At 36.7% G+C, this 20,775-nt stretch overlaps 1 protein-coding gene and 1 pseudogene across 1 annotated transcript; one reads left to right on the top strand and one right to left on the bottom strand.

Annotated features, from left to right (window-relative positions):
* Positions 1-812: 812 nt before the first annotated feature.
* On the top strand, positions 813-20,126 carry SPESP1 (sperm equatorial segment protein 1). The gene is made up of 2 exons (XM_066276927.1): positions 813-955; positions 19,097-20,126. Exons 1-2 carry the CDS (start codon positions 895-897, stop codon positions 20,092-20,094), a joined length of 1,059 nt encoding a protein of 352 aa, XP_066133024.1. The 5' UTR covers positions 813-894; the 3' UTR covers positions 20,095-20,126.
* On the bottom strand, positions 14,984-15,301 carry LOC136335115 (cytochrome c-like; annotated as a pseudogene).
* Positions 20,127-20,775: the final 649 nt, after the last annotated feature.

Here is a 20,775-nt window from a genome sequence, read left to right as displayed (position 1 = left end):
AAAATAGATTCTGTGTGATGCACAGCTCTATGAATTTTAAGACATGTTTAGTTAGATTTTGTGGCACCCCAATTATCCATCACCAAAAAAAAATTCCTTCGTGCTCTTTCTTATAGTCAGGCCTTCTCCCATCCTTAACCCCCGACAATCACCGACCTATCTTCCATAGCTATAGGGTTTTCTTTCAAAATAAAAACGGGAATGTAATTTTTTGAAAAAGTAAAACAAAACCCAAGCCCCTAAAAGTGGCTTTCATGCCTCTGCCTAACTCTCCTCCCTCACTTCCAACAACTACCCCCTACCCCGCTCAATCAGAATGAACTATTTTAAGTTTTGGGGTGAGCTCCAAGCTTTCTTCTAACTAGGCCACCTCCTCCCAACTCTTCTGGAGAGGGGCTCACAGAGTGCGCCGCGCAGTGCCTAGTACTTCATTATAACACTTGCAGGCTTTGTAACGGCCAGGTTGTCTCTTCCCTCAGATAATTCCTTCTGCTCAGCGATGTGCTTTGCCCTATTACATACCAGCTTTCCTGGAGGGGCGGAGCACGGCCACCAGCACTCCTTCAAAACTCCTGCACTCACTGGGCGTCGGGACTTTGCTGGCCCGCGCTGGGCGCTAAGTTTCTAAGGCAGATAGAGCATGCGCACCAGGGCGGGGCGGGCTGCGGGCACCCCGCCCCCCGCACGTGCAGAGGAGGGGCGGGCCTCGGCCGCTCGCGCTCCCCTCCCCCACTCCTGTCTGCACTTGCGCACTCGGGACAACCGTTGCGGGGTGCCCAGGGCCCTGAGTTAGGACTGTCGGCATCCGACGCCCTCCCTTTCTGGTCCTGAAGTACCCGGCCTGCTGGCCTCAGGACGTTCCCGTCGCATGGCGGAGTGCTGCGGCCGATTCCCATGAAGTCCTTGGTCTTAGTTGCGCTGTTGCTATGGGGTTCGTTTGTGCTGGCGCATCCGAGTGAGTGACCCGGCCTGATCCCGGGCCCGCCGAAGTTCTGGCTCTTCCTTTGTCCTGGTTCTCTACTCCTCCCATCTGTCCAAGGTCCTGACCTCCGATACCGGGGTGTGTCCCTCTTCTGGCGACCTCCTGCCCCTGCCCGCTGCAGGGCTGACCTGGCAACACGGTGATCCAGGCAGTGAGTCCCAGGCTTGACCCGGGATGCGCGGACTGGGCATGTGGGGCTCGCGTGTGTGACCTGTTACCCCGCTGGAGATGGTCCTTGATGATATCCCAGCCCTTGTCCTCCCTCGGGAGAGAGTCACTGCACGTGTGATAAAGACGCGGAGGGCAAGCTACAGCCCACGGATCCACGTGGCCTGTTTTTGTATGGCTGGCCGGCCAAGAATGGTTCTTATATTTTTAAGTGTGATCTTTAGTGACATGTGAAAAGTATGAAAGTCCAACTTCATTGTTCATAAAGGAAGTTTTATAGGAACACAGCCACACACATTCCTTTATGTATTGCCCATGGCTGCTTTCCCTTGTTACAACAGCAGAGTTAAATAGCTGCCACAGTGACATATGACATGCAAATCCTAAAATATTTAGTGTCTGGCCCTTTATAGAAAAAGTTTAACCCCTGTGGTAAACATGGAGAACACGTGGATTGTGGGCCACAGAGGTCCAGGACACTCATGACCCACTGTGCACTCCCACAGAATATCCTTGGGAACACAGCTTAAAAACCTTTGTTAAGTCCAATTGTAACTTACAACCTGTCCCTCCCCAATAGTTGAAAACTAATAAGGTCAAATTCAGGGACGCTAAGACTACAACATTAGCACCTTGAGGATTTAAATAGTTAAGTTCAGCGTCTGATACCTGATAATTCAGATATGACTTGTGGCTTGTCCATCTAGTCTAACTGTAGTTCGTTATAGCATTTTGTAATGTTAGGGTTTGATTTAACCAAACAAAATTTAATAGGTAGGTGTAAAGTACTAAAGTGCATGAGAGTTATTTCAGAATTGTTAAAAGGTCTTAGTTAAGAATTATATCTTGCCTGACCTGTGGCGATGCGATGGATAAATCATTGACCTGGAACACTGAGGTCTCCGGTTCGAAACCCTGCACTTGTCTGGTTAAGGCACATGTGGGAATTGATGCTTCCTACTCCTCCTCCTCTCTCTCCCTCTTTTCTCTCTCTCTCTCTCTCTCTCTCTCTCTCTCTCTCTCTCTCTCTCTCTCCTCTCTAAAAAAGGAATAAATTTTTAAAAAATTTTAAATTATATTTAAAAGTGAAAATATAACACAACCTAAATCAGGAATAGTAGAGACAAAAGCTTTGGATAAAGTGTCTTAGATAACTTAAGTTAGCCCATTAAATACTAGCATTTATAATTGTTAGTTGTTTTAAACAAAAAAAGAAAAAAATTTAATGTTCTTTACTGCAAAAGAATGGAACATACTGAAGATGATACTATCTTTTCTTGATGTCTGGTGGTCATTATTACTAATACTAGTTATTGCATTTTTGTAGTTGTAGATCAGTAGATCACAACTGACTAACATATATGGAGAGTTTGGTTTAGGTGACATTGATAACTGTCATACAGTATAGCAATCCCTGCCTAGTCACTTAACTCCAAGGGGCCTTCTACCAAACTTAATAATTTTCATGGCTTGTTCTTTTTCTTTGAAACCTCTTTCCTAAACTTTTTAAAGTCTTGTGGAGAGTGAAAGGATACGTCTCAAAAAGGAATGATATTGTGTTGAAAAATATATAAGACATAAGGGCCCTGGAGTGTTGGTAGTGCATCAGCCAGGCATGTGGATGTCCTGGTTCAATTCCCTGTCAGCACACACAGAAGCAGCACCCATCTGCTTCTTTACACACACACCCTCCCTTCGCTCTCTCTGTCTCTTTCTTTTCCTCCCACAGTTATGGCTCAGTTAGAGCAAGTTGGCCCCCAGCGCCGAGGCTTGCTACATGGCCTCGCCTCAGTTGCTAAAATATGATAGGTCAGTTGGGAAGCAATGGAGCAACAGCTCCAGCTGGGCAGAGCACCTCCCCACTGGGGGCTTATCAGGTGGATTCTGGTTTGGCGCATGTGGGAGTTTATCTCTCTGCCTCCCTGCGTCTCACTTAAGAAAAAGAAAAGGACATAAGCAAAATATGTACAGGTCATAGACCATAAAAGGTATCTTAGAAAATGTAATTTACCTCTTTTCCATAGAAGTAGATGGAGGGATATGTAGGCAATGTTAACATGGCTACTTCATCTGTCTCTGTCTCTCATTTTTTTCTCTAACTAATTTGAATTTTTTTTGGAATAAGTATATAAAAAGAAACCAGACTTATTATTCTATTTGATTTAAGTAAGTTATTTATTCTTTATTTTATATGGACACTATTACAACCATTTGTGTGTGTGTGTGTGTATGTGAGAAAATCATAGAAAAAAAATAAAGGCTTCTCATGCCAAAGAAAAGGCACAAGTTTTTATAATGAAAAATGAAACTTTAACAATTTTTTTTCTAGAGTACTAAGACAGTTTTTAAGTTATCTTATGCAAAAATCCTCGGTGTTAAGTGATTACATTTGTTGACAACTTTAATTGTCTTGTAACTACTGATTCCTTTCTAATATGCCAAACCCACCTTTAGCTAGTACCTGATGAATCTAAATTCAGTGTGACATGATTGACACTTGGCTGTAGAGCAGTCTACATTCTTTTACATGTACACACATCCTAGTGGTGCTTGATAAATGCCTCTTTACTATATATGTAAATTTATATATGTTCAATTAATTTTCTTACATCTGTTGTTTTCATTGTTTAGTTTTAGTTTCTAATTTTAAATCATTCCTTTTTAATGTTTGCACTGTATAACTTGTTTTTATTTAAATGAGAATTATTTTTGCTTTTTAAAAATGTATAACTTTTAAAATATCGTTAACATAATTGTTATATATTTAAGTACTATTAACTATTAAAATAAATTCTATAATTTGCCTTATATAATTTGAAATCACTAAATATTCGTGGGCCCAAAGCTATAAACATAAGAAGACTGTAAGGTTTCCAGTTAAGATAGTGGAGCAGATAATTGTGGTACTCCCATCCTCCCATGACCACATCAAAATTACAACTAAATTACAGAACAACCTCATTCAGAATTACCTGAAATCTAGCTGAGCAGAAGTCCTATAACTATGGATGTACAGAAGAAGCTACATTGAGAGTGGTGGGAGGGGCAGAGACACAGAACGGTCTGGTCCCATACCCACTTGTGACAGTTAAAAATTGGGAGAAATATTGTATCTCAGTTGTAGATGTATCCCCTGAGAAGCAAGAGGTCCCAGCCCCATACTGGGCTCCCCAGCACAAGGTTCCAGGGCTGGGAGAATAAATCCCCATAATATTTGGCTGTGAAAAACAGCAAGATTGTAGCTGAGTGAGGTGGAGGGCTTCTGGAGTCCCAGGCATTGCTCTTAAAGGGCCGATACATAGACTCACTTGAACTCACTTGCTCTGGGCTCCAGCACTGGGGCACCAGCTCAAAAGGTGCCAGGGTCATACAGAGAGAAACTGAACTATTTGGCTTTAGTGTGGGAGCTGGAAGGGCAGCTTTCTCTCAGAGGTATTGGCAGAAGCCATTGTTCCTTCACTGAGGCCCCCCACCCCTGCAGGCTCAGGCAGGAACTATATCTGAGTCTCCATCAACCTGGCTAACACTGTTCCTCATGCCCTGGTGATTCCCTGAGACTCTACCTCCTTAACTTGTGGGTCTATCCAAGCTGCTTCCAGAGTTTTTTTTCCATACAAATGGTCTGTCTTGGCTGATGCTGCCAACTTTCCTAAAATCCCTGGAAGGTCCACATACCCCAAAAAAGCAGCATCTGGCATTGCCATGCACTGTACTTTTTTCTAAGTGCCCCAGGCCAGGCACTAGTGACACCTAGCCTGTTTCAGTTGGCCTCAACAAGAACCTCCAAGCCTAGCACAAGTAACAACCACCTGCAGAATGCTTTGTAGCTCATGCCCAAGTAGTATTAGGGTTAGGACTGGCCCTTGGGCATCCCCAGAGCCAGCACACTGGGTGGACAACTTCAGACCATGCCAGATAGAGTACCACCCAATTACCTCCACGAGGGACACAGTTAAGGGTAGATTTGTCAGGCAGGAGAGTGCCTACAAAGTGAGTCCTGTTGGCTTCTGCACAGCAGCTCCTCTGCTATAGCTGTAGCCAGTCCTCGAAACTGTTGACATGGAGTAAATCCCTCTCGTTGATGTGCCAGCTACAATGAGAGGCTAAGCTACAGCAGGAGGGTGCACACAGCCCCCACAGGGCTCACAGCTGCAGTGCCCAGTTCAAGTAGTCAGGAGGCTGTGAAACTGGGCCCTACGGGACATCTAGTACACAAGGCCATTCTACCAAGTCTGGGAGACATAGCAGCTCTACATAATACACAGAAAAAAATACAGGGAGGCATTCAAAATGGGGAGACAAAGAATCATCTCCCAAATGAAATAGGAAAAATCACAAGAAAAAGAATTAAATGAATAGGAGGCAAGCAATCTACCAGTTTCAGAGTTCAAAATAAGGATTATGAGGATGCTCAAGAAACTTAGGGGAAGAAAGAATAAACTCATTGAAAATTACAATAAAGACATTGTAAGCATAAAAAAAGGGCATAGAAATCATAAAAAGAACCAGTCAGAAATGAAGAATACAGTATCTGAAATGAAGAATACACTTGTAGGAATCAACAGATTAGATCAGTGGTAGTCAACCCGGTCCCTACTGCCCACTAGTGGGTGTTCCAGCTTTATGGTGGGTGGTAGCGGAGCAACCACAGTATAAGTAAAAAGATAGATTTAACTTTAGTAAGTTATTTTATAAAGATTTATTCTGCCAAACTTAGCAAAAATTCGACATAAAGTACTTGGTAAGTAATTATTTTTATATGCTTTAACTTGCTGTAACTCTGTTTTATAAATTTTATAAAGTAAGGTTACTTCCCTACTTTATAAATTATCATTACTGTGGAACCGGTGGGCGGTTAGAAAATTTTACTACTAACAGAGATACAAAAGTGGGCAGTAGGTATAAAAAGGTTGACTACCCCTGGATTAGATGAAGCAGGGGACTGAATTAGCAATTGGGAAGACAAGATAGCAGAAAAAACCCAATCAGAGCAGAAAGAAAATGAATTTAGTTTAAAGGACCTCTGGAACAATATCAAGTGTAACAACATCCACATTATCGGGGTACCTGAAGGAAAAGAGAGCAAGGGATTGAGAACCTATTTGAAGAAATAACATCTGAAAATTTTCTTAACCTGGTGAAGGAAAGAGGCACACAAGTCCAGAAAGCAGAGACAATCCCAAACAAGATGAACCCAAGGAGGTTCATACCAAGACACATAATAATTAAAATTTAAAAAGTTAAAGACAGAGAGAATCTTAAAACCAGCAAGAGAAAAAACATTTAGTTCCCTTCAAGGGAGCTGAGACTTCACAGGCCAGAAGAGATTGGCATAAAATATTCAAAGTGATGAAAAGTAAGGACCTACAACCAAGACTACTCAACCCAGCAAGGCTATTGGTTAAAATTAAAGGAGAAACAAAAAGCTTCCCAGACCAGAAAAAGATAAAAAGCGTTCATCACCAACAAACCAATATAACAAGAAATGTTAAATGGACTTCTTTAAAAAGAAAGGAAAAAAAGAGGTACATTGATGTAGATAATAAAATAGCAATAAATATTACCTATCAATAATCACTTTAACTATAAATGGATTAAATGCTCCAATCAAAAGCCAGGGTAGCTGAATGGATAAGAAAATAAAACTCATATATATGCTGTCTATAAAAGACCCACTTGAGATGAAAGACACGCACAGACAAAGGAATGGAAAAAGATATTTCATGCAAACAAATAACAAAAAAATGCTAGGATGGCAATACTTAGACAAAATAAGCTTTAAAACAAAGGCTATAACAGAAGACAAAAAATGACATTGTAATGATAAAGGGATCAATCCAACAAGAGGATATATAACCCTTGTAAATATCTATGCACCTAACATAGTAGAACCTAAGTATATATGTAAAGCAAATATTGATGAACATAAAGGGAGAAATAGAACTACAGTCATAATAGGGGATTTTAACATGCTATTGACACCAATGGATAGATCTTCCAGACAGAAAATAAAAAAGTAAACAGCAGTCTTAAATGACACATTAGAGCAGATAGATTTACTTGATATTTTCAGAGCATTTTACCCAAAGCAGTAGAATATACATTCTTTTTGTGTGCACATGGAACATTTTTTAGGATAGATCCCACATATTAGATCACAAAACAAATCTCATTAAGAAGATTGAAATCATATCAAGCATCTTCTCTGACCACAATGGTATGAAACTAGAAATCAATAATAAGAAGAAAAACACAGAAACACATGGAGGCTAAATAACATGTTACTGACAAATGAATGTGTTAACAGTGAGGCTAAAGAAGAAATCAAAAGATACCTTGATAAAAAATGAAAATAAAAACAACAATCCAAAACCTATGGGACACTGAAAGCAGTCCTAAGAGGAAAATTCATAGCAATACAGGATTACCTCAAGAAACAAGAAAAATATCAAAAGAATAATGTAACCTTACACTTAAAGGAACAAGAGAAAGAACAACAAACAAATCTCAAAGTGTGTAGAAGGAAGGTGAGAGCAGAAATAAATGAAATAGGGTCTAAAAAATATATAAAAGGTCAATGAAACCAAGAGCTGACTCTTTGAAAAGATAGACAATAGTAGTCCTTTCTATTAATAAAGCTTTAACCAGAATCATAAACAAAAAGAGAGAAATTAGTAGACCTTTAACCAGACTCATTAAGAAAAAGAAAGAGCTCAAATAAAATCAGAAATGAAAGAGAAGTAGCAACTGACATCACAGGAAAAAAAAGGAATGAAATACTGTTACATGCTACAATATAGATAACCTTAAAACCATGTTAAGTGAAAGAAGTCAATAACAAAAGAACACATTTTGTGTGATTTCATTTATATGTAATGTGTAGAATAGGCAAATCCATAGAGAAAGAAAGTAGATTAGTGGTTGTCTAGGCTGGGGAATAGGAGCAGTTGGGAATGGATTTATTGTGAGGTGCTGAAACAGTTTTAAACTTAGATTGTGATGACAGTTGCAAAACTGTGAATTAAAAACCATTGAACTGCCTACTTTAAATATGTATTAGGTAAATTTGAAGGTATATTAACGTTGCTTAAGATTATAATTTACTTAAAATTGTGTTAATGCAATGTTACTTTAGAGATTGATAAAATCCAATAAAATAAAATTAATAGAACTTAAACAAATTCAGTAACTTATGTGATTTAAACTAGGCCATTTAGCAAGGGCCAGTTAGAAGACATGCGGGGGCTTCCTGAAAATTGGAATTGCTTAACTACAATGTTTATGATGTTCTTTTAGATAAACTTCAGACTTAGAAAATTTGAAAAATACGGTTAAAGCTATATCTTTAATTATTATAAAATCTTCCTTCTTTGCCTAAAATAATGTTTTTATTTCCCAGATTATTACCTTAATAATTATTAAATGATTAATACCCCCCAAAAAACACAAACAAAAAGTCTTTTTTTTTTAAAATAAATTTTTATTAATGTTAATGGGATGACATTAATAATTCAGGGTACATATATTCAAAGAAAACATGTCTAGGTTATCTTGTCATTAAATTATGTTGCATACCCCTCACCCAGAGTCAGATTGTCCTCCGTCACCCTCTGTCTAGTTTTCTCTGTGCCCCTCCCCCTCCCCCTAACTCTCTCCCTCCCTCCCTCCTGCGTCCTCCCTCTCCCCACCCCTGGTAACCACCACTCTCTTGTCCATGTCTCTTAGTCTCGTTTTTATGTTCCACCAATGTATGGAATCATGTAGTTCTTGTTTTTTTTCTGATTTACTTGTTTCACTCCGTATAATGTTATCAAGATCCCACCATTTTGCTGTAAATGATCTGATGTCATCATTTCTTATGGCTGAGTAGTATTCCATAGTGTATATGTGCCACATCTTCTTTATCCAGTCTTCTATTGAAGGGCTTTTTGGTTGTTTCCATGTCTTGGCCACTGTGAACAGTGCTGCAATGAACATGGGGCTACATGTGTCTTTACGTATCAATGATTCTGAGGTTTTGGGGTATATACCCAGTAGAGGGATTGCTGGGTCATAAAGTAGTTCTATTTGCAGTTTTTTGAGGAACCACCATACTTTCCTCCATAATGGTTGTACTACTTTACATTCCCACCAACAGTGTATGAGGGTTCCTTTTTCTCCACAGCCTCTCTAACACTTGCTATTACCCATCTTGTTGATAATAGCTAATCTAACAGGGGTGAGGTGGTATCTCATTGTAGTTTTGATTTGCATTTCTCTAATAACTAATGAAGCTGAGCATCTTTTCATATATCTGTTGGCCATTTGTATTTCTTCCTGGGAGAAGTGTCTGTTCATGTCCTCTTCCCATTTTTTTATTGGATTGTTTGTTTGTTTGTTGTTGAGTTTTATGAGTTCTTTGTAAATTTTGGATATTAGGCCCTTATCTGAGCTATTGTTTGAAAATATCAGTTCCCATTTAGTTGGCTGTCTGTTTATTTTTATATCAGTTTCTCTTGCTGAGCAAAAACTTTTTATTCTGATGTAGTCCCATTCATTTATCTTTGCCTTCACTTCTCTTGCCATTGGAGTCAAGTTCATAAAATGTTCTTTAAAACCCAGGTCCATGAGTTTAGTACCTATGTCTTCTTCTATGTACTTTATTGTTTCAGATCTTATATTTAGGTCTTTGATCCATTTTGAATTAATTTTAGTACACGGGGACAGGCTGTAGTCGAGTTTCATTCTTTTGCATGTGGCTTTCCAGTTTTCCCAACACCATTTGTTGAAGAGGCTTTCTTTTCTCCATTTTGTGTTGTTGGCCCCCTTATCAAAGATTATTTGACCATATATATGTGGTTTTATTTCAAACAAAAAGTCTTTAGACCAGCAGATTTATTTTAAACATACAGTTTTTTAAACCTGTTCCTTAAGATAAATGACTAGAGACCAATTAATTTACACACTTGCCAGCTTGTGGCTCATTCATTCACTCATTCATTTAACAACTGTTTTTTTATTGTTTCCCAGGGCTCTGGGCACTGGTTAGTTAGGCAGGGGATTCAGGGAACAGAGCAGACATTGTTACAGCTCTCCAACAGCTGACAATATGCAACAGTTAACAATCATTAAACAAATATATATAGGTAAAATTATCCTAAATTTTATAAAGAAAAGATCAACGTGCTAGAGAGAGACTAGTGAAGGATCTCAGGATCATAAAGGAAGTAAGGAATTCTAGGTTTTATTGTTTAAAAAAATTTGACTACTTGACTGACAAAATAAAAATTGTTTTTAACTTGTGTTTCTCTTGTGAACAGTGAATTTTTAGCAAGTTTTCATGCTAATTGGCTTTTATGTTCCTCCATACCCTGTTGTTCCTCCTTTAACTGGCCATTCTATGAGAAGGAAATACATTTTTTTAAATTTACTTATTGATTAAAATTTTATATTTTATTGCTCATTTTAAAATAATGATTTTATTATTTTCCTCTGAATAAACTCAAAACTAATTAATTTGCCCTTTACTTCTGTGTGAAGTGAATTTATTTTTTTGTAAGTCATTAACTATCAGTTCCTACCCATACTTGTAAGAAAACATACTAAATTTGCATCAGTTACTATTTCCAAATATACCTTCATATATGAAAGGGATGCATTTTGGTCTGGTCCAGTTGTCAGTAAAACAAACTTTTGTACATTTTAAGAAATTTATTTATTGATTATATTTTAATATTCACACGTATTTTAAAACAGTTGTATTCTTCCCAGACCATTTTATCATCGTACACTTACTACTTTGTTGGCATCCTGTGTCATCTTTTATGACAAATTGTGTGGTTATTATTGTGTACCTGCTTTGAAGCAAGACAACATGTATTTGAATTCCATTCTTACCACTTACAAGTTGAATATAATCTTAGGCAAATTACTTGTCCTTTCTAAGTATCCTCTTTTTCCTCTTTATAAAAGCACATTCAAAGCCCTTAGTATAGTATCTGGCACATGGTGATTGCTAAGTCAGAGGAGTTGTGGTCTTTTCAATCACTGTTTTCTAATTTCCCCTTAAGATTTCATGCCACTTTGTTCTTAGTTGTTTTACCATTTTGTTTACTTTCCTATTATCTGTCATGTGACTAATTCTCCCTGTTCTATTTCAAGAAGAGAAATGCAGACCGCCTCAAGCTCAGCTATAACTTCCATATCTATGATTCCTACTAATCAAGCCTGCTTAGCGAGTAGCCATCCTGCTGACTAGAGGCACTGGAAAACAGCATTGTGGGTTTTCAAGGCTGAATTCTCACTTCAGCAATGTTCTGAGACTTTGATATGTTTGGTTGGATCACTAACTGGTAAAAATAGAAAAGATGTTATAAAATATACCTGTGTGGACTATAAGTATTCAAAGTTTAATAACACAACTTCTAGCAGAGCAGTCTGGTCTTTGTAAGAATTTGAAGTCTATTCATCCTTCTAGAACCTCCTAAAAATTAAAGCAGGTTTTCACAGTGCACAGGGCCATCTGTAAGGATAATTGAGGCTTGACTATCTTTTACTACCTTGCCTGCAAACATTTTTATAAAGACTGAGTTCACTTGCAGGAACAGTTCTGATTAGCAGAACTGAGAAGGCCAATATGAAACATACAGATATTTTAGGGGGACAAAAGTAGGAGGTTGAAGTGGGTGGGGGAGAGGATGGATTCAACAACAGAACAATGTGGAGACAAAAGATACAAGAAGAAGGAGAAAAAGCAAGGTAGAAAACAGAGTGTCTGTTGATTGGCAGTCATGAACAAGTGTTTTAGTGTTGCCTGAGTCACAGTATAAAGGGATAATGAGTATTTTGGGTTTTTTTTAAGAAAACAACTAGCAGTAAGTTTCTCCTTTTCCTGTCTTTTGACAATGTAATTCATCTAATAGTAACCTGGGTATCCTATTTACTGCTATTAGAAAAGTTAAATGATTAAAAATTGAATGCTTAACAGACTATAATCTAATGGAAATGTCTTCTTAAAAGCATTGAAGCATTTGTTGCTTGTAGATTTTAGATTTGAGTATGAATAATTGCTCAGAAGCAATTTTTTTTCAAAATTGATTAAAAATACATTTTATTATGGAAAAATTTCAATATATACACAAGTAGAAAGAAAGGTATAATAAATCTCTGTATATCTTTAACCAGCTTCAACTATTATTAACCCATAATTAATCTTGTTTTATTGATAGCTCTTCCTATATTCTTTTTCCCCTCCCCACCCCAACTTTTCAGGCTTGGATTATTTAGACAGAAATTCCAGACAGCATGTAATTTTATCAGTAAATATTTCAACATGTAGAACTAAAATATAAGTACTTAAAAACACAACAATGTGAATTTTGTACCTAAAAAGATAATCACTCCTTAATATTATAAAATATCTGGTCCGTGTTCAAATTTTCCTGATTTTCTCTTTCTTCCAGTTTGATTGAGTTGGGATTCAAATAAGATTCATACATGTAATTTGTTGATATGTCTGTTAATTCCCTTTTAACTTGTAGTTCTTCTTTCATTTCTATTTTCCCCTTTGCAATGTAATTGTTGAAGAAATTGAACCATATGCCCTGTAGTTTCCTACAGTCTAAAATTTGCTAATTACATACCCATCATGTAGTTTATATTTTCCTTTGTTGTCCCATGTATTTTCTTTGTTGTCCTATGTATTTTCTGTATATTGTTAATTAGTTCTAGAGACATCTGTTTAATTTAAATTTGACCTATTTTGAAAAACTACTACATTGAAAGTGTTGTGTTCTTTCATGGGGATTCATGTCTAATTTTGTATCTCTCTGTGATATAATTAATCATTGATATTGATAATCATTGCAAAATGATTATATTCTCATTTTATAAATGGCTTCTTTATTGTCTGGGATACTTTATAAATTGAAACTTTTCTTTTTTTTAAATTTTATTTAAATTCATTTTAGAGAGGAGAGGGAGAGACAGAGAGAGAGAGAAGAGGAGAGGAGAGGAGAGACAGAGAGAGAGAAGGAGGGAGGAGCTGGAAGCATCAACTCTCATATGTGCCCTTGACCAGGCAAGCCCAGGGTTTCGAACCGGCGACCTCAGCATTTCCAGGTCAATGCTTTATCCACTGTGCCACCACAGGTCAGGCCTATAAATTGAAACTTTTCTTCACCTTGAGCTATATTTCAAATTGCAATTCAGTTTATTTCTTTTTTTTCTGTTCTATTCCATTCATCTATATATTCATATGCAATGCTAAACTACTTTTATAATAGAGACTTTATACTATAATTTAATATCTAATAAGGGTATCTCCTATTTTTCTAGCTATCCTTATTCATTTGTTCTTCAAATGAACTTCATAATCCATTTTTCTGTCTTCAGAAAATAATCAATGATGTTTTATTAGGAACATATTAAATCTGTGAATTAACAGAGAGAATATGACATCTGAGCATCTTTATGATATTGATTCTTCTTATCTGAGAACATGATATATCATTCCATTTGTAGAAGTTTGCATTATACTTTTTAGATTTTACTATATCTTTTGTCAGTATTCTAAGGTTATTATAACAAATTACCATAAATTTACGGTGTCTCAAAACAACTGGAATTTATTCTCTCACTGGAGACCTAAATCTAAAATCATTTTCACTGAGCTAAAGTCAAGGTGGAAGGCAGACCTGTGCTAGGAGACAATATTTTCATGGCCTCTGCCAGCATTCTTTGTCTTGTGCCTATTTCACACTAATCTCTTCCACCTCCTCCATATTACCACCTCCTTGTCAGTGTATCATATCTTTCTCCATCTCTCTCTTATAAGAACATTTGTAATTGTATTTAAAGCCCACCCAGATAATCTAGGATAATCCCCTTTGTCAAGATCCTTAACTTAATCACATATACAAATACCCTTTTTTCTTATAAAGAAATATTTACAGGCAGGTTCCAGGGATTAGAGCTTGATCTCTGAAAGTCTATAATAAACCTAGTGTAATTCCTCATGTAAATTATATGGAGGCATTTCTTTTAAACTTTATTATTAGATCTTTTTCTTTTTTGTTATCAAAATAGCATTTGTCATTTTATCTTGTAACTGGTTTATATTTGTATATTGACTACTTATTGATATTCTAACTTACTACTTTACTGAATTCTCTTACTCCTTGTAGTAGCTTTTCAATAGATTCTTTTGTGTGTGCAGATATATAATTATATCTATATATAAAGATAGTTTTACCTTTTTCTTTTTTTTTGAGAAGTGTTAAATATTCTTTATTTGATATTATATATAAACCACACTAAGATGCCTTTCCATAAGTAAAAGGCAACAGTTTAGATACAGGAATTTTAATTAAATTGTTATACTTACAACTAAAAAGATAAAATGGACCCTGCCAGTGTATCTTCAGCCCTCGCCTTTTAACAGGCTAATGACACAACTTGAAACACAAGTGGCTTGCTGTTCTAAGAGACAGTGAAGGGGTTTCCACAGTCTTTAAACATATCAATATAACCAGTTATATAAATCTAAATATAAAACCAATCTCCTACAGGCATTCACCATGTCTGTGAAAAGCTGAACAATATGAATCAAGTCCAATCACTTTCAGAAGGGGAAAACAGTCATAGCACTTAACTGAAATTACCATCAAAGTTCAAGAAGTTGATTATATTCATTTAACCGCAAGCCAATCTTATTTAAATCTGGATTGCCGAAAAGAAATGTTCTATTAGCCATTCATGATCTGAATTCTGGGGTATGAGATCAATTTAAATACGATTCACATTAAAAAAGTCATGAAACATTTATTTTGTAATAAATAAGGCAGCGGCCAACTATTACTCATTAGTAGCTTTTCTGAGGTAAGCTATCAAGTCTGCCCTTTCTGCACTTTTCTTAATGCCAGCAAAGGTCATTTTTGTTCCAGGGATGTACTTCTTGGGATTCTCCAAATACTCCATCAGTGTAGCCTCTCCTCAGGTGATGCCTTTGTTCTTGTTGGCATCCGTGTAAGAAAATCCAGCATCCTGACCTGTCTTTCACCCAGATAGACCATGGAAATTTGGCCCAGTTCTGTGCTTGCCTTCCTTTTCCACAGTATAACACTGGCACACTTCTGAACTTTTGTTCTTCTTGCCCTTCTCACCATCACCCATTCTGAAATTGCTCTTTTGTCACGCAGCACAGAAGTCCCTGCTCACAACAAGCCAAACATCCCACTCTCTAATTTTACCTTTTCATCTGAAGTCTCATGCTTCCATTTATTTCTCCTTGTCTAATTCTATTGACTAATACCTCCAAAACCCTGTTAAATAGTAACAGAAATATACGTATCCTGACCTTGTTTTTGTCTTTAGAAGGAAAGCTTCTAGAGTTTTTTACGAAATAGGATATAAAGCATGTTTTTAGAGTTCTTTTTAATAACTTAAATTTATATTTTAAAATGAGAAATGTAAGCAGTTGCCATTATAGAGAATATTATTATCTTAATAGTGCTCTGTAGCTTTTAAAGTATTTTCAGGTATGTAATTTATTTTTCTATGAGATAAAAGGGCAGATATAGTATCTTAGTTTTATAGTTTGAATAAATTAAGTAATTGCTTTAGGTCATGAAGATAAGAAGAGGTAGAGCCAGAACCAGAATAGATTTTCTTTCTTTCTTTCTTTCTTTCTTTCTTTCTTTCTTTCTTTCTTTCTTTCTTTCTTTCTTTCTTTCTTTCTTTCTTTCTTTCTCTCTCTTTCTTTCTTTCTTTCTTTTTTCCTTTTTCTTTCCTCCCTCCCTTTCCTTCCTCCCTCCCTCTCTCCCTCCCTTCCTTCCTTCCTTTGTTCTTTCTTTCATTCCTTCCTCCCTCCCTCCCTTCTTGCCTTTTCTTTCTTTCTTTCTTTCTTTCTTTCTTTCTTTCTTTCTTTCTTTCTTTCTTTCTCTCTCTCTTTCTCTCTTTTCTTTTCTTTTCTTTTCTTTTCTTTCTTTCTCTTTTCTGTCTATCTTTCTCCCTCCCTTTCTTTCTTTCTTTCATCGACATACTCATTTTACTTAATATTTTCCTTCAGGAGAGCTCTAGATTCAGGACGATGCATTGTATACATATGAGAACACATAAATAAGTTATATTACTTTCTAGAATGTAACTTTAAATGATTAGGAGTGTGTGCTTGTGTGTTTTGAGGGAATGGTAAACACTGTAGATAAGTCTAAAGTCCTCTTTAATGACCAATTTCAGTTTCAGTCCCTCTCCCAAGAGGCAGCTACCCACATGAGTTTGCTTTGTTACCTTTTGTCTGTTTTTTTTTAATCCACAATTCACAGATAAAATGTGTGATATTATGTTAGTGATTTTAAAATGTTACTATAAAGATAATATCAAAACCTACCTCATGGCCCTGGCCAGTTGGCTCAGTGGTACAGCGTCGGCCTGGCGTGCAGAAGTCCCGGGTTTGATTCCCGGCCAGGGCACACAGGAGAAGAGCCCATCTGCTTCTCCACCCCTCTCCCTCTCCTTCCTCTCTGTTCTCTCTTCCCCTCCCGCAGCCGAGGCTCCACTGGAGCAAAGATGGCCCTGGCGCTGGGGATGGCTGCTCGGCCTCTGCCCCAGGCGCTAGAGTGGCTCTGGTTGCAACAGAGCGACGCCCCGGAGGGGCAGAGCATCGCCCCCTGGTGGGCGTGCCGAGTGGATCCGGGTCGGGCGCATGTGGGAGTCTGTCTGACTGTCTCTCCCCGTTTCCGGCTTCAGAAAAATACAGAAAAAAAAAGAAAAAAAAAAACCTACCTCATGTTCTGTATCTTCCTTTTTCTCACTCACCATTATCACATGGAGCTTAGAGTATGCAGCTTTTCTAAGCATGACATAAAAAGCAGAACCTACCTGTAGAACCCAGATCTGCAGGCAAGTCTAGCATCTTCCCGCTATCATATTTCCTCACTAAGCTGTTCTCATTAAGAATTTTCTAAAATTTAGAAATAGGCTTTTAATTTTGATTAACCTTCATCTGGTCTTTCTAAGTTGTAACAGAAGGGTTAAAGAAGAGAGCTGAAAAGTAAATTAAAGTATTTTTGGACTACTTTGTGCTTGACAAACAGCTGAATAACAAACAGTACCTCCTGAACAGAAAGTTTGTCACTATATTTCATATTGCCTGCATAGGGAGGGTTCAGATAGATGTTATGCATTAGAGTTTGGCCAAAAGTGACTTATTTATTTTAATTAAATTAATTAGGATCCATGATAGTGGCAAAGTCTATTCAAACTTAAATGAAGCCTGACCTGTGGTGACACATTGGATAGAGCGTCAACCTGGAATGCTGAGTTTGCCCATTCAAAACCCTGGGCTTGCCTGGTCAAGGCACATATGGGAAATGATGCTTCCTGCTCCTCCCCCTTCCTCTCTCTCTCTCACTTTCTCTCTCTCCTCTCTAAAATAAATAAATAAAATCTATAAAAAGAAAAGAAAACAATGTTAAAGATTGTTTTCCCTTTAAAAAGATTTACATGCAACACAAAATTCTAACACTTAAAATTAAAAGCTCCTGATTAGGAGTAGGGAATTGAGCAGAATTTCAGAATATCTTATTAAATAGTCTCTTTTCTTTTCTTTTTTTATATATAAAAAAGAATTTAAAAACACAGAGAGTAGCTTTGCCCCATTGGCTCCTCAGCCAAGCGCATACACCAAATGTCTGAATCTGCGGTTCCTCTCGTACTGAGCAGGATTATCATGGTAACAACATATCATCAGTAGGGTAAAATTAACCTGTCTCACAACGGTCTAATCCCAGCTCACGTTCTCTATTAGTGGATGAGCAATTGGTGAATTCTGCTTCACAATGATAGGAAGAGCCGACATCAAAGGATCAAAAAGTGACGTCGCTATGAACGCTTGTCTTTTGTTTTCCACATTGGAAATAAGAAGCTTTACCACTCAGATACTGCAAAATACCAGTATAGGTAGAACTGTGATTTTTGTTATAGGAGTGAGATGTTGATGGTTTACACAGGAATCTGTAAACTTTTTTTATAAAAAAGCCAGGTAGTATTTTCCTCTTCTTAGGCCATGTGGTCTCTGTTGCAACTACTCAACTCTACTGTTGCAGCCAGAAGCAGCTATAGATAATACATAATCAAATGGGCAAGACTAGCTGGTTCCAATAAAACTTTATTCACAAACACATTTGGGTGGATATGACCCACGGGCTGTAGTTAGATCTTTGCTGGGTTGAAGGCAGTGGTACACTGGTAAATGTTTAACTGGCTTTTTGGAAAGACGGGTAAGCCCTGATTTACAGCATTGGATCATCATGGCTGATTTCAAGCTACCTACTTGACATCACTGAACAGGGAGGTACAAAGAGATATCCAGTAGCACACCATTACCTGGCGTTTCTACCGTACAGATAGCCTGGCTAACCTCAAGATAGGTAGTAGTAGAATGAAATAAAATAATAAGAAAGCGATGAGTTTTGAATATTTATTAATTTTTTCTTTAATGCAACTTGTCTAAATGCAAATTAAATTCAGATAATTTAATTTTTAATGATGTTTATGTTTAATAAGTAGCTCAGAAAATCTCTCAAATTTAACAATTGGCTCTGCTGAGCCAGTGTGGAGTTATTCCAGCACACCACTGTATTGGAAAACATAATCAAGAATTTTGTTTTAATAAGTTACCTAATGAATCATAAGTTATATGGGAGAGTAAAAGCAAAAAGGTAGAGAGAATTGTGTCAATATGTAAGTTTTGCACTAACCTCGCTCATCCATTTTAATACGAATCTGAAAAAATCATTTTGTTCTTTTAAATAAAAGTTGACTGTTAGATATACTTTATTTCTTGTTTTCTTTTTATCTCAACTTTTAAGTGATAGCATATGAAGTAAATTTGGGTCAGTAGATTTTTGTCAATATGTTATGTATAATACTAAATTTTACTTATTGTTTGATGTTTTCCTCCTCAAGGAATAACTGTGACACCTGACGAAGAACGAAGCGTGAATCATTATGTACAGGTTTTACAGAACCTACTACTTAGTGTTCCCACTAGGGAGTCAGGCCGGGAGAAAAAATCAGAGTCTCCAAATAATGTATATGCTAGGAAACCAAAGGTATCGAGATTAAAGGAGTTGATTACAAATGACAAAGCTTCAACTGAGAATGTTTTAATCAACCCTATCAGAGATAACACCTCAACTTTCACTACTAGAGGCTTCCCAATGGAAACAGGGAGGAAAAAACAAACCGAAAGTACTGCGTTCTGGTCAATTAAGCCAAACAATATTTCTGTTGTTTTACGTACAGAAGAACCTTTTATTGAAAAAGAAGAACCAGAGCTGTTACCAGAGCCGGAGCCAGAGCCAACCGTAAAACAAATCATGGCACCAATATTATGGCAAGATGAATTACCTCCAAGTACTCCAAGTAGTAGCACTGACTTGGATACCGTCACGGAAATAGAAGATGTTCCTCAGCTCTCGGGCAATTATGAAACACCAACACTTAGAAATCACCCACTAGTTCTGCGTAATAAAGACATTCTGAAGAAAATTTCAGATATTAGTTCGCTAGTACAACAGGTACCTCTTCCTGAGAGCTTCAAACCAGAATATAGAAAGGACATTAAAGCCTCCAGAGATCACCTGAAGCGAAGCTTTGCTCTCGCAGCGTCAGCAGAACATAAATTAAAAAAAATGTATGAATCTCAGTTATTACCACTAGGACGAAGCAGTTTTGAAATTGATAACATTGAAACTGTTATTAACATGCTGTATAATTCAAGATCTAAGTTATCTCAATATTTAGATATTAAATATGTTCCATCAGAGATGAGAGAAAAAGCTATTACTGTAATCAATATATTGAAAAATATATTATGTGTAAGTCAACTAGAAACTCAAAAACTTATTAGGAAGTTAATAAACAATAATATAAAAATTTTAAACCTACTTGATGTTCCATGACAAAGATGACTTAAGACAATTGGACATTTATTCACAGGAGAAATAAGCATATTAGTGATTCAAAAGTTGTATAAAAATATTTTTCTATTGTAGTTCCATGTGCTAACATCTTTACATGTCATATGTTATGAAAATTTTTCATATGCATCAATATGCCTAATAATTTCAAATAAAATTTTGGTTCAGGAGTTTGTAGTTTTTATTAATTAATTAATTTAAAAAGTTATAACAATCTAATCTTTAAAATATTTAAGCTTTGATTTTATTTGAATAAATTAGTTAAATTCATCCATTTTAAGAGTTAAGAAACTGTGTGGCTTGTTTTTAATGATTGCATATAAATGTAAAATTTTAGGATATATGGTTTTTATTACTCTTCCAAAGAATTTGATTTTTTTGTCTGAATAGCTTAGAAAAGTAGAGCTTGTATCAAAACTACTTTTATATGGATATATGTGTGCCTCCTTTGAAAGGTGGATGAATATTAAGATACCTCTTTTCCTTTGTTAAGTACTTTTGGAGTATCAGTGAAGAACTGTAACCTGGATTGGTGATAAAGTCATTCTCACTTATTTCTTCTTTCTGTTTGTTTATATACATGTACATTGAAGCTTTGCAAATCTTTTATTTAGGCGTATGACTAACATCATAAGGTTAGCCATGTAATATTATAATTATAGT

This window comes from Saccopteryx bilineata, chromosome 4 (genome assembly GCF_036850765.1).
Source record: "Saccopteryx bilineata isolate mSacBil1 chromosome 4, mSacBil1_pri_phased_curated, whole genome shotgun sequence".
Taxonomy (NCBI): domain Eukaryota; kingdom Metazoa; phylum Chordata; class Mammalia; order Chiroptera; family Emballonuridae; genus Saccopteryx; species Saccopteryx bilineata.
This window is presented reverse-complemented; position numbering and strand designations above follow the sequence as displayed.